This window comes from Rhinolophus ferrumequinum, chromosome 15 (assembly GCF_004115265.2).
Source record: "Rhinolophus ferrumequinum isolate MPI-CBG mRhiFer1 chromosome 15, mRhiFer1_v1.p, whole genome shotgun sequence".
Taxonomy (NCBI): Eukaryota; Metazoa; Chordata; class Mammalia; order Chiroptera; family Rhinolophidae; genus Rhinolophus; species Rhinolophus ferrumequinum.
The window spans coordinates 45,639,020-45,652,091 of record NC_046298.1 but is presented as its reverse complement, the minus strand read 5'-3'; the positions used below and the strand labels follow the sequence as shown (position 1 = coordinate 45,652,091).

The 13,072-nt window shown below is 54.1% G+C and overlaps 2 protein-coding genes across 4 annotated transcripts; both read left to right on the top strand.

Annotated features, from left to right (window-relative positions):
* Positions 1 to 154: 154 nt before the first annotated feature.
* Positions 155 to 4,705, top strand: KLK11 (kallikrein related peptidase 11). 3 transcript variants are annotated; one of them, XM_033129643.1, is made up of 6 exons: positions 155 to 284; positions 1,948 to 2,022; positions 2,482 to 2,638; positions 3,012 to 3,277; positions 3,831 to 3,967; positions 4,282 to 4,705. In XM_033129643.1, exons 2-6 carry the CDS (start codon positions 1,983 to 1,985, stop codon positions 4,432 to 4,434), a joined length of 753 nt encoding a protein of 250 aa, XP_032985534.1. In that variant the 5' UTR covers positions 155 to 284; positions 1,948 to 1,982; the 3' UTR covers positions 4,435 to 4,705. The 3 variants fall into 3 exon arrangements, with proteins under 3 accessions (XP_032985534.1, XP_032985531.1, XP_032985533.1); XM_033129640.1 differs by having other exon boundaries at positions 157 to 284; positions 1,857 to 2,022; XM_033129642.1 differs by lacking the exon at positions 155 to 284 and adding an exon at positions 553 to 1,150.
* Positions 4,706 to 6,193: 1,488 nt separating this feature from the next.
* KLK10 (kallikrein related peptidase 10) lies at positions 6,194 to 10,329 on the top strand. Its single transcript, XM_033129623.1, has 6 exons — positions 6,194 to 6,325; positions 6,720 to 6,824; positions 7,360 to 7,540; positions 8,217 to 8,491; positions 8,656 to 8,789; positions 10,145 to 10,329. Exons 2-6 carry the CDS (start codon positions 6,734 to 6,736, stop codon positions 10,295 to 10,297), a joined length of 834 nt encoding a protein of 277 aa, XP_032985514.1. The 5' UTR covers positions 6,194 to 6,325; positions 6,720 to 6,733; the 3' UTR covers positions 10,298 to 10,329.
* The last annotated feature ends 2,743 nt before the right edge of the window (positions 10,330 to 13,072 follow it).

Here is a 13,072-nt window from a genome sequence, read left to right as displayed (position 1 = left end):
GAAACTGAGCCTCACTGGGGTGGAGTCGTTCGTCCCACGTCGTCACTATTGGAGGAAGAGGCAGAGCTGGGGTTTGGGGACAGGGCTGGCTGTTGTCAGAAGCCAGGTCTGCCTGGCAGTCTTGCTCCACATCTGGTTAGGGAAGAGAGGAAGGCAGGACAGGGAGGCGATCGAACAGATAACAAACAAGCCAGTTTACGTAGGGATTGTCACTCGAGTTTTGCAGACGAGGAAATTGAGGTGGCTCAGATTTGGGAAGTCATCGGACCCAGGTCACACAGCAAGTAAGTGTCAAGGCTGGAATCCGAGGACCCTGGGGTTTCTGGCAGACTGGGAGGTGGGAAGAGGGCGCGGAGGGTCAGCAGAGGAGCCCTGATTCCCCTTTCTTGCGCCCTGACTCCCACAGGCCCTGACCTGCTTCCCCCACCCTCCTGTCCTGCTCCTTCGCCCAGTGGCAGCCCCACCTCTGTGACGCCCCAGTTCCCCCCCCCTGCTTGGAATGGAGAAGGGAGGGGCCCAAAGGAGGCCAGGGGCCCACCTGGGCTCAGGCTGTGGGGAGGGAGTGGTACGGACAGGAGGAGAGACAGAGAGACTGGGGGATGAGGTGGAAGAAGAGGGGTTCAGAGACAGAGGGAGAGAGAGAAAGTGAGAGATGGAGGGAGGGAGGCAGGCAGAGAGGCACAAGGAAAGATCAAGAATGAGAGACCCACAGAGCGCGACTGGGAGAGCAAAGCAGAGATAGACAATGACAGAAAGGCACAGGGACAGAAAGAGAAGAACGAGACACACGCAGAATTACAGAAAGGCAGTGAATAAATGACAGAGAGATTCGGAGTGACAGGGCAGGATGTAGACAGACGGAGGGACACAAAATTGAGGAGAAACTGAGAAAATCAGAGAGAAGGGGAGCTTGAAGAGGTGACAGAGGCAGGCAGGCCGCAGCACCGAGGCCCAGGGCCGGTCATGGGAGGGCCCCCACACACACCCCGCCCCCAGGGCGATAAGGCAGGGCTAGGAGGCCCAGTCATACTGGGCCACCCTTCTCCTGTCTGCCTGCCTGGTGCCATACACGCAGACCCAGCCTGCCCCAGCCTGCTGCAGCTGCCACCACCACCACCACCTTGGGCCCCGGGAGCCCCAGCCCGAGCTTGTGAGTCTGGGAGGGAAGGGAAGAGCCCCCTCCAAGCGACCGCACTGGAGCATACCAGGCTGCCCCGGGTCTCAGCACCATTTCTCCCTCTGGTCTGTCCTTCTGGGCTTGCATGGGGGCTCTCTGCCTCTCTCTGCCTCTCCATCCAGCTGCCCCCAACCTCAGTGACCTCTGACCCCAGCTCTGTCACTGAGTCCAGCCCTCCACCTCCACACCCACTAGCGCGGGCAGCTGAGGGCACTGGCTCTTCCTGACAACAACCCACCCCGCTGTCCTTCCAAGGGGCAGGGTTCATTAGGACTGGGGCCAGAATACCCACAGGCTAAGCCCCCTATGCAACCCAAGCCGCCCACAAAGGGCCCATATCATCCTGGCTGGTTGCTGAATGGTGCCGGTTCCCTTTATCCGCCCACCCCAAGTTGCTGGGGCTTGGCCAGGTCTCAGGTGGGCAAGAAGAAAAGTATTCTCCAAAATGAACCTTGGAGGTCCCGGGGCTGACTTAAAACAGGGCCAGACCATTACCTGCCCAGGGAAAAGCCTCCCCCAGCCACCTCCACATCCTCCTTGGAAACCGGAAGCTTCTAGCTGAGATCAGGCCCCTCCAAATTCACCCTTCATACCAAAGATTCATTTTAAGGTTTTGGAGTTTGGGATGCTGTGAAAACAAGGGAATTCTTCAAGTCCTGTTGTTTCTCCCTGGGGGCAGCTGGAGCAGGCAAGGGAGAGAGAAGAGGGCACGAACCAGCCCCTGGTCTCCCCATAAAGTGATCTGGCCCCTTGTCCTTCCTTGCTCCCAGAAGAACCTGGGGCCTGCCCTCCCGGACTCCAGGCAATGAGGATTCTACTATTAATGATGCTTGCTCTGGTGACAGGTAAGGCGGGCAGTGGGGAAGGGGCGGGGCTTCCCTCCTGAATCTCTCATAGTCCCCCAACCCTCCATGTCTGGACATTGACAGAGCTGATATTCAAACTCTAGCCCGGGAGGCATCTGAATGGATATATGAGCCATAATGAGGTCCTGGAGGCCTCTTGCTGTATCGGATACAATCCTTTTAGATGCTAAAATGGGGAGAGGTCAACGAGGGTCCCAGGGAGGGGCCAGAGCAGCCAGGGTGGTATGGGGGACACTCAGAGAGCTCAGGATTGTGGCTCCTGACCAGCCAGTGTGAGAGGATTTCAATCATTTAACACGAGTGCTGGCCCACCCATACAGGGCGTCCCAGCGGGTCACCGGCCAGCACCCAGGTTCCCTCCCTCTTCCTCTCCTCCCTACCCCCATTCCTGGGAGTCTCTCGTGCCTGAGTCCCCTCTTCTGCCCCCACTCCCTCCAGGGCATGTACGGGGAGAGACCAGGATCATCAAGGGTTACGAGTGCTCTCCTCATTCCCAGCCCTGGCAGGCGGCTCTCTTCCAGAAGACACGGCTGCTCTGTGGGGCAACCCTTGTCGCCCCCAAATGGCTCCTGACAGCAGCCCACTGCCGCAAGCCGTGGGTGCGGGGGCTGGGGCGGGGCTGGGTGGGGGCTGGAGATGGAATGATGGGTGGACAGGGGCTTGGGGACGGGGAGAATGTGTGCGGGGGGAGAACGGTGGGCTTGGAGACGGGCACGGGGTGAGGAGTGGCGTTAGCACCGATGATGGGGCTCCAGTTGGTACTGAAGACGGGGTGGAAGATGCTGGAACCGGGATGGGCACGTGGTGTGGGAGATGGGGCTTCGTTGGGAGATGGGGCTGAGGCTGGAAGCGGGGCTGTGGTCCTTCATTCTGTCGGGCGCACTCATGTCTCCCCGCCCCCACGCCTTTCGCCCACCTCCTGTCTCCCCCCACCCTTCCATCTCTGACCACCATGTCTCCCACCTCAGCCGATACGTAGTTCACCTGGGGGAGCACAACCTCCAGCGACAGGATGGCTATGAGCAGACCCGAATAGCGACCGAGTCCTTCCCCCACCCAGACTTCAATGACAGCATCCCCAACAAAGACCACCGCAACGACATCATGCTGGTGAAGATGGTGGCACCAGCCTTCATCACCCGGGCCGTGCGGCCCCTCACCCTCTCATCATGCTGTGTCACTCCTGGCACCCGCTGCCTCATTTCCGGCTGGGGCACCACCTCCAGCCCCCAGTGTAAGGGCTCCACAGGGGGACACGGAGGGGAAAGGGTGGTCATGGTTGTGGAAGGACACAGGAAACCAAAAGACCCTTCAAAGATGAGAGTCATAGTGAAACAAGAGGGGGCGACCTGGGGGTGTCGGTGGGATAAGGTGACAGGAAGAGTGAAAAAGTAAGGGCTGGGGAGGCTGGAGACCAGCGTTGGGGCCTTGGAGTCAGACAGATGTGATGTGCAGGCCCAGATCCACAGCTGCTAGTTGTAGGGACTTGGGCAAGTGGCTTCACCTCACTCAACCTTGGTGTTCTTCTCTATAAAATGAGAATAATCACACCCACCTACCAGGGCTGGATTAGAGATAATGTACGGATGGCAATGAAGGATTTGCTCAATAGCTATTGTTACGAGCAGAGAGGTGAGTTGGCTGTAAGCAAGAAGGACAGGGACTGGATTCAGAGCAAGGTCCTTGGGTTTGGAGAACCCAGGTGCTGGGTTCAGAACAAGCCCTGAAGTGAGGGGAAGTGAGCCGGGAGGCTCTCGTTTTCCATACCCTTCCCGCTGTTTCCACAGTGCACCTGCCCCACACCTTGCGGTGTGCCAAGATCACCATCATGGATCACAAGGAGTGCGAGGACGCCTACCCTGGCAACATCACAGACACCATGGTGTGTGCCAATGTTCGGGAAGAGGGCAAGGACTCCTGCCAGGTCAGAGGGCAGGGCCTGGGTCTCCAACCACGTCCTCCTTCGCGTCTTCATCTATATTCACAATCTCATCCCAACCCTAACCCCGTCCCCTGCACCCCCAAATCCAGGTCCACCCCTATTTCCCACCCAACCTTCCCCAACTCCATTTTCAGCCCTAACCCCATCTTCGTCCGACCCATAACTCCAACCCGGCCCTCAATTCCCCCCCACTCCCAGTGCCATCCCCCTCTCCTCCCTAATACCGTGCCCAACGCCTCCCCCTCGCCCTTGGCCTCCCCTCCTCTCTGACTGGTTCTCTCTCTCCCCATCCCCAGGGTGACTCTGGGGGCCCTCTGGTCTGTAATGGGTCTCTTCAAGGCATTATCTCCTGGGGTCAGGATCCATGTGCTGTCACCAGAAAGCCCGGTGTCTACACAAAGGTCTGTAAATATGTGGACTGGATCGAGGAGACTATGAAGAACAATTAGCCAGGACCAACTCACCACGGCCCAGCCCCCTCATCCTTACCTGGTGATGTGGCTCCTGTCCACTCTGTTAATAATCAACCCTGAGCCAGGATCCCTTTACAGACTTCCTTTGGGTCTCCTTGACCAGAGAGATGCTGGAGCTTAATAATCAACTTGGAGTTTGGAATTAGTGAGACCTGGGTTCGAATCCTGTCACATACTAACTTGTGACTCCAGGAGTGATTATTAATAGCTATTTGGTTTACTGGTGTATCCCCAGCCTCAAAGACAATTCCTGGCCCTCACCAAGATTTAATAAATTTACTAAATAAACTAATAAGTCTTTTGAGTGCTTACTGTGTGCCAGTCCCTGGCTTCAAGGGCTTTTAAATGTATCAACTATCTTAATCTTCAGAGAACTCTATGAGGCCGGTGCTACTATTATACCCGTTTTGCAGATGAGGAAACTGAAGCATACAGATATGAAGTCACTTGCTCATGGTCACCAGCCAGTAAGTAGAAGAGCAAGGAGTCTGAAGCAGGGTGAGCGTCCTGCTTTGAAACTCAGTTTCCTTACCTGTCAAGTAGTGCATGGAGAAAGTACAGTTAGCACTCAGTCTGCCTGCACGGAGGGAAGACTTAACAAAAGGGAACTATCATCGTTTTGTTTCCATCCAGTGCCAGGCCTATACAGTAGCCACTCATCACAGGTGATTATTTAAATTAAAATTACATAAAATCAGAACTGTCATTATTCAGTCGCACGCAACACATGTCAAATGCGCTACAGCCGCTGTGGCTGGTGGTTGCTGTGTCGGATAGCACATACAGTTGTTGCAGAAGTGCAATTGGACAGCGCTGAGCTGGACAGCCTCTGGAATTAACCAGTTTCTCACTGGAGAAGGTGCCTGGCAAATAGTCCAGCACTCAGGCTCTTTTCTGACATTCTGCTCCCCTTGTAGGGGAGGCAGCTGGCGTGAGGCGTAAGAGCCCACAGCTGGAACTGGGGCCTCCAGGTTTTTAGGTGGACTTGCTGTGTGACCTCTTGTGAGTTACTGCCCTCTCTGAGCCTCCCATTCCTCACCTGAAGTGAGGGAGTTGGCCCAGATGATGTTCATGCCCCCTTGCAGCCTCCGGTGATTCATGGGCCTGTGGGTCACCTGGAGACATGCGATGGCAGGGAGGATGTGAAGTGACCACACATTGGGATGACACAAGCTCCCTGTCCCCCAACCCCAAACACACAAGGGCCTAGTCACTGGAACACACACTGAGCCCACTGTTCAGGCTGGGGGGTTGGGCTAAATCACAGAGCATCCAGCGGCTCTATGTCTCCGCCTTCTTTGCTCAATCTCCCCATTTTCCTTTTTCTGTTTCTGTGTGTCTCACTCTGTCGCTCCTACTCTTTCCTTTAATCTGTCTTATCTCTCTGCCTTCCTCTCTCCTTGGCAGCCTTTTGGTTTTTCTCACTTTGTCACTCCAGTCATGCATATCACTGTTTCTGTTTCTCTCTCTCAAAACCACACTATCTTCAACATCATCAACACCTTCTATGGGACCCCCAGGCTCCCTAGAGACGGGTCACCCTGTCTCCCCATCTGGGAAGACTTGGGACAGGTGACCTAGGGAAATCCCCCACGGAATTCAGCTCCAAAAAGGGTGTTTCTGGCACTGAGAGAAGTCTGGGCCCTTCCCAGAGCAGGAATCTGGGGCCCAGGTTGGATGCCAGCCGCACCCACGATATAATTAGGGAGAGGGAAAGCCCCTGCGGGGAGGGTGGGGAAGTTTCCGGACTCTTCAGGGTTAAAAGCGGAGGCCTGGCCAGGGGTCCCAGGGCAGAAGATCACAGCGGCCCACACGGCAGGGCAGAGGCACTTCTGGGTCTCCTCTTCTTCCCTTCGGCGACTCCCAGGTGAGGCGGGATGCACCTCACCCTAACTGGGGACCCTCGGATCGCCAGCAGGAGCCCTGCTTGAGCTAGGTTTCCCTTCAGACCCCCACCCTACCTGTGAAGGAGGGCGAAACCTCACGCGCTGAGAGGCTGGCAGCGGGGGCAGCCCCGGCCGGGAGGGCGCTCCCCTAGCGCGCTGGGAGGGCAGGAGGACGCAGCCAGGGGCGTCATTAGGCTAATTGAGCTTATTACCGCAGTTCCGGCCGGAATCGCCCGCCCGCCCCTGAGGTTGTCGGTCGCAGGTCAAACGGGTCCCAGGCTCCTGGAGTGGTCCAGGCTGGGCGGACAGGCACGGCGGGATGAGGGTCTCTGACAGGGCATCTGTTTTAACCCGCCCCCGCCCCCCGCCCTCAAGTCTAGGTCCAGGCCATGAGACCCTCGCACCTCCACCTCTCCGCCGCCTCTGGTGCCCGGGCCGGGGCGAAGCTGCTACTGGCGCTGCTGGTGGCGCAACTCTGGGGTGAGGCGGGGGACAGGGCTTGGAGGAAGGCGCCCGGGCCGAGGGCGATGGGAGAGCGAGCTCTTACCACCAACCCCCGCGCATTGCTCTTGCTCTTGCCCTTGCCCTTGGGACCCCAGCGCCCACCTACGAGTCGGAAGCTGGCCTGGCCCTGAAGCCAGCCCCGCCCCCTCTTTTAGCTCCGCCCCAGATGCCCCTCCCCCACTCACTCCGCTCCATTCTGTCCCCGCCCCTCCTCACTCCGCCCTATTTTATCCTAAGTCTAACATTCTCGCTTTTTGCCTTTGTCCTCTTTTCCAGCCGGCGGCGTTATTCCCACACCTACTCCTCTTCCACGGTGCGCAGCGTTGTGTCCCCGCCCCCTTGTCGCTCCGCTGCCTTCTACTCCTGCACTCCGCACGCGCTGTACATTCTGTCCCTGCCCCTCCAGACCCACCCAACTGGCGGCGCCCTAAGCCCCAGCTCCTTGCGCTCGGACCCCAAACTCAGCCCTTGCCCCGCCCTGCCTGCTCTAATCTCCATCTCCTTTCTCCAGCCGCAGAGGCGGTGTTCCCCAGAAACGACACGGATTGGGACCCCGAGGCCTCTGGCGCCGCGTGCGCGCGAGGCTCGCAGCCCTGGCAGGTCTCCCTCTTCAATGGCCTCTCGTTTCACTGCGCGGGTGTCCTGGTGGACAAGAGTTGGGTGCTCACGGCCGCGCACTGCGGGAACAACAAGTAGGGGGAGCTCCTCGGGGATGCCAGGGAGGGGCTATGGAGGCAGGCCCCAGGGAGGGGCGGGAAGGGCTGGGGCACTTGAGGGTTTGGAACTCACCCAACACGGTATGGGGTCAGCCCTGGAGGGCTTCCTGTAGGAGGAGAGATGGGGCTGCGCTGTGGCCGCCGGAGGGCGGTATAGTCCTTCTCAGAGTTTCAAGGCCCATCTAGCACCTCTGTCCAGCTGATTCGCCTTGGGTTCCATTAGATGTAAATAGTTGAGTGTAACAGGCAGAAGTCAGTGTAGTTAGGAATTTAGAGCTAAAAGAAATTGTTCACCTCGTGAGTCCCTACTGAGGGAGGAAGGAAAGGGTAGGCTTACCCAGGTAGACCCCCAGCAGAACACATGGACCCAAACACCTGATTGTTTTTCCCATGTCCCAAGAATTCAGGTCCCCAGCTCTCTTCTCCCCCACCCACTCCTTTAGTAGTCTGGGCCCCAGCCCCTCCTCCCTCAGACCCAGGAATCCAGGCCCCCAACCCCTCCTTCCTCAGTCCCAGGAGTCCTAACCCCCTCCTCTGCCAGAACCCTGGTGTCTACCCCCACCCCACTGCCTGTACCTTCCTTCCCAGGGACTCAGAGTCCAGTCCCAGCCCCTATAAAGCCTTTACCTCCAGATGCTTCTTCCCTCCCCAGGCAGCTGTGGGCTCGAGTTGGGGATGACCACCTGCTGCTTCTCCAAGGCGAGCAGCTCCGCCGGACCACTCGTGCTATTATGCACCCCAAATATCATCATGGCTCAGGCCCCATCCTGCCGAGGCGGACAGATGAGCATGACCTCATGCTGCTGAAACTGGCCAGGCCCGCTGTGCTGGGACCTCGCATCCAGTCCCTGCGCCTGCCCTACACCTGTGCTCAGCCGGGAGACCAGTGCCAGGTTGCTGGCTGGGGCACCACGGCCGCCCGAAGAGGCAAGACTTGGGGGCCCTGTACCTCGGGCAAGAGGGACAGGGGCACTGGGGCTTCTGGGTCTGAGGGAGGTGGGGGCTAGAGCCTGGGGCCTGGGATGGGAACAGTCTGGGTCCTGGAGGACTGGGGCTGGAGCTTGGAATAACCTGGCATTTTCTCCCATTAGTGAAGTACAACAAGGGCCTGAGCTGCTCCAGGGTCACTCTCCTGAGCTCCAAAGAGTGTGAGGTATTCTACCCCGGCGTGATCACCAACGGCATGATGTGTGCAGGACTGGACCAGGGCCAGGACCCCTGCCAGGTAGGGACTGGTCAGGGAGGGTCTCTGACTTATGGGCTGGAGCATACGGTGGTTACAGGAAAGCAAAAGCTCCACCCTTGTCCCCAACCTCATAACCACTCCAGCCAACGTCATTCCCGTGTCCAGCACTGTCCTATCCCGACCCCAATGTCATCCCTGTCAGCAAAAGAACATCCAAACCTATATAAAAATTTTATAAGAGTTTGAGCCAAAATATTGAGGACATGCCTGGAAGCAAGTGCTCAACGGACTGGAAAATTCTCCAGAGAAAAGCAGTTTTGTGGTTTATTTTATACATTAGAATCAAAGGAAAGAAGTAAAAAAGGTTCCATGAAATCCATTGGTGGTAGATTGAGGAAGCAGGAGGAAGAAAAGCAGGGAAATCTCTAGAAATGGATACAAAGTAACATGGAGAGATACATATTCTTTACATCGATGGTACCGGATAGTTAACATTTCACATTTACGGTGGATGGTACAGAGATGGTATGCAGGCTACAAGATAATGAGGAGTTGTGTGGTCTGGTGCCCGCAGAAAAGATTACTCTCACATTTCAAAGGCATGTTATCTTAGACGCATAAGAATGGACAGGGTTGGATTAAGGTGAAAACTGACCTTTGCTAAGGAAGCTTATAGGCCTGGGATGAGATTACCTGCTGTTACCTACTCAGTTAGGAAGTTGTGATCAGACCATCCTGTGTGGTTACTTCCGTGTTTCCCCAAAAATAAGACGTAGCCGGTCAGTCAGCTCTAATGTGTCTTTTGGAGCAAAAATTAATGTAAAATCAGGTCTTATTTTACTGTAATATGAGACTGGGTCTATATAATATAATTAATATAATATAATTAATATAATATAATACTGAATCTTATGTTAATTTTTGCTCCAAAAGACTCATTAGAGCTGATTGTCCAACTAGGTCTTATTTTCAGGGAAACACGGTTTCAGTCTCTGAGCTTGGCAGGCCTGCCATGTAGCCCCCTGAGCTTGTCAGGTTTATTATATAGTGTCTTTCTCATTCACATTCCCATGTCCAACTTTGCCTTCTTGGGTCCATTTTCCCATGCTTCTCCCTTCCCCCGCCATCCTGGACCTCATTACATCCTCAAGCCACCCTTAAGTCTCTGCCCCGTCCCTATTTCTAGACGTAGCTCCTGTCAGGAGCTAGAATCCCAGCTCCATCACACGTCCATTCTCATTGCCCGATCCCACACCCATAACCCAAGTCCAACTCCACCCCAACTTCATCTTTATCCCACCCCCTTCCTTCCCCATCAATACCCCAGACCCCAAAGTGGCAGCCCTCGCTCGCATTGGTGTATTTATTCGCTCTCTCTTTCCTCCCACCCCCAGAGTGACTCCGGTGGTCCTCTGGTCTGTGATGAGACCCTTCAAGGCATCCTTTCCTGGGGCATTTACCCCTGTGGCTCTGCTCAGCATCCAGCAGTCTACACGCAGATCTGCAAGTACACCTCCTGGATAGAGAAAACCATTCGCTCCAACTGACTCAGAGGTCCTGCGAGTCCTTCACCATCTGCCACCCCCCTGCCCCATTTAAACCTCTGCTGCTCATCCACACCTGCTAACATCTCTCCTCTTCCCTCACCCCCCTGCCCACTGCTGTTCTCTGCCCACGTTAAACCTGGAGTACAGAAAACTGGGGCAAAGTTTTGTGCAAGACAGGCAAGGAAGCTGGTGATCACTCAGTCTCTGAGAGAAGTTATCAGTCACCCAACCTGGCTTCCTCTACCACCCCTGCTGTGCAAACTTAGGCAAGTCAAGTACCGTCGCTGGGCCTCAGTTTCCTCACTTGGAAAATGGGAACAAACAAGTGCCTACCTTATAGACATGTTGTGAAGAGACTATGAAATACTGTGTGTACATAGATCATTATTGCTCAGTAAAGCATTAGCACAGTGGGTGGTGAGCTCATGACCAAATGTTACCTGTTGTCATGATGTGTGAACAGGTCCTGGTAATAACTTGTGCGATTCTCTGTCCTGGGGAGAAAAACACAGGGGTAGCCCCCAATCCTACCCCCTACCTCATCCCCATCCCCATCTCTCATGGGTGAGCTGATGGGAGAATCGCATTCTCCACCCTCCTCTTAAGTTCCATGAAGCACCTATTAACCACTTCCTTTTTCCCTCCCACTGTTTCCCATATCTGGGTCCACCCAACACCAGTATCTCCTGTCCCAGCAGGAGCTGGGCCAGCTCTGAGTCATCGGGTACCTTTTCTGGCTTCCTGGGGCCACTGGAACCCAAGGGACCTCACCCTGCTTCCATCCCAGCCTCTAAGACCAGAGGAACTCTCCCCGCCTCAGTTGCTCACACAAAGAAGCCCTCTGAAATTTAGGGGAAATGTTTCGGTTTGTTTGTTAGCTCCATCACCAACCGACAGCTCACCAACCGACAGCTGCAATCCCAGCTCCACCAGGGCTCCATTTTCATCCCCCATCCAGTGCCCGTAACTCAAGTCCAACTTCATTCCCACCCTCATCCCAAATTGGCTTTGAGATTTTGCTCTAAAAATTCGGGAGGAGGGGTTCTTTTCCTCTCTCTGAAACTGTCTCCGTGTAAATATTCCTGTGCTGGGGGTAGGGGGAGGGCAGTTATACACAGAATTCAGTTATACACAGCTAAGAAATGGTCTGGCATCTCCACTTAGCCTGGACTTCGGAGTAGTAACATAAGCTGAACGTATGCACGACAGACATTTTCTATCCAGCTCAGATTGTTTTTGTTTCTCTTTCAAACACCAATTTATTGAGCATCTATTGTATGACAGGCCTGATGCTGGGCTGGGAATATAGTTGTGACCACAAGGTCCCTGCCCTCACAGACCACAGAAGACTGGTGCACAAGTCCCCACCACTGACTCTTCCCCTGCTCCCATTAGCACATTCAGGAAACATCAATCAGGCATATCACCTGAGTTTGTTATGCAATGATCAGAAGTGAAGTAGGTGGAAACTTGAAAACTTGATTCATTTTTAAAGGCATTTCACCCATTCCTTTAGTCATGCCACAAGTGTTTGTTGAACCCTGTCCTACACCAGTTCCTGGAGATGAATCAGCCTGGGCCCTACCCTCAAGGAGCTGCTAGTCAAGTCAGGGAGACAGACAAGCCTTACATTCTTGCCATTCAGGAATTCACTCAAAGGTCACCTCCTCAAGGAGGCCTTCAGGATTACCCTGGCTAAAGGGGTTTCCACCATCCCCGTAAGTCACCAATCCATTGCTTTGTTTCTTTCTTTTACAGTACGTGTTATAACTGAAATGATCTCATTCATTTGTTTACTCCATAATGATCTGTCTTCTCCCTCCTCCTACCCAGTTCATGAGGGCAGGGACTGATTTATTCATTGTGGTTTTCTAAGCACCTAGTGCAGTGCCTGGCACACAAAGCTACTCAATACATTGTTGAATTAACAAATAACACAAATTGATTAATGCTGTAAAAGAAAGAAGTACATGGTGCCCCAAGGAGGGGCCAAGAACTCTTCCCAAAGGAATCAGGAAAGTTTTCTCAGATGAGGCGACATTTGTATGAGGTTTTAAAGGATACATAGGAGTTCACCAGGTATAGAAAGAAATGTTTTTCTATCACTTACTGTGTGAATTGATCTAATTATTTGAGTGCTCTACCTCAATTTCCTCCTCTGTAAAAATAGGGATTGAATAAACACGTGTGAGATGAAAATGAGATAATGTACATGAAATGCTTACCTGTCAGGCACAGAATAAACAATCAATAAAAGTAGCTATTGAGATGTTCTTAAAAGCAATTAGTATGGCACTTAGCACATAATGGATATTCAGTCCTCAACTCTCAAGACCTCCCTGTCTGGAAAGGGAATAAGATAACTCCAGTCATGGGTGATATTTATTATGATGGAGGCAGCGCAGGGCTCTGTAAGAGATGGACAAACGTTATATTTATTGAATGCTTACTATGTGCCAGGCACTGTTGTCAGTGCTTCATATGTGTGAATTCACTTAATCCCCTTACAACCCTGGTTATTATCACTGCTCAATAAATGGAGAAACTGAGAAAGGTCCGGTGACCTGCCCTAAGTCACACACCTAGTAATCACCAGCATTGAGATTTGGATCCAGGTAGTTCAGTTCCAGAGTCCATGCTCCAAACCACTATACAGTTGTGAGGATGCATTCAAAGGAGCCCAGACCCAGCTTCGTAATCAGGTTTGTGGCAAGTGGAAGAGGTTGTGAGTGCTCAGGGAAGGAGAGATGGACTCTACCTGGAGAAATCAGAGGA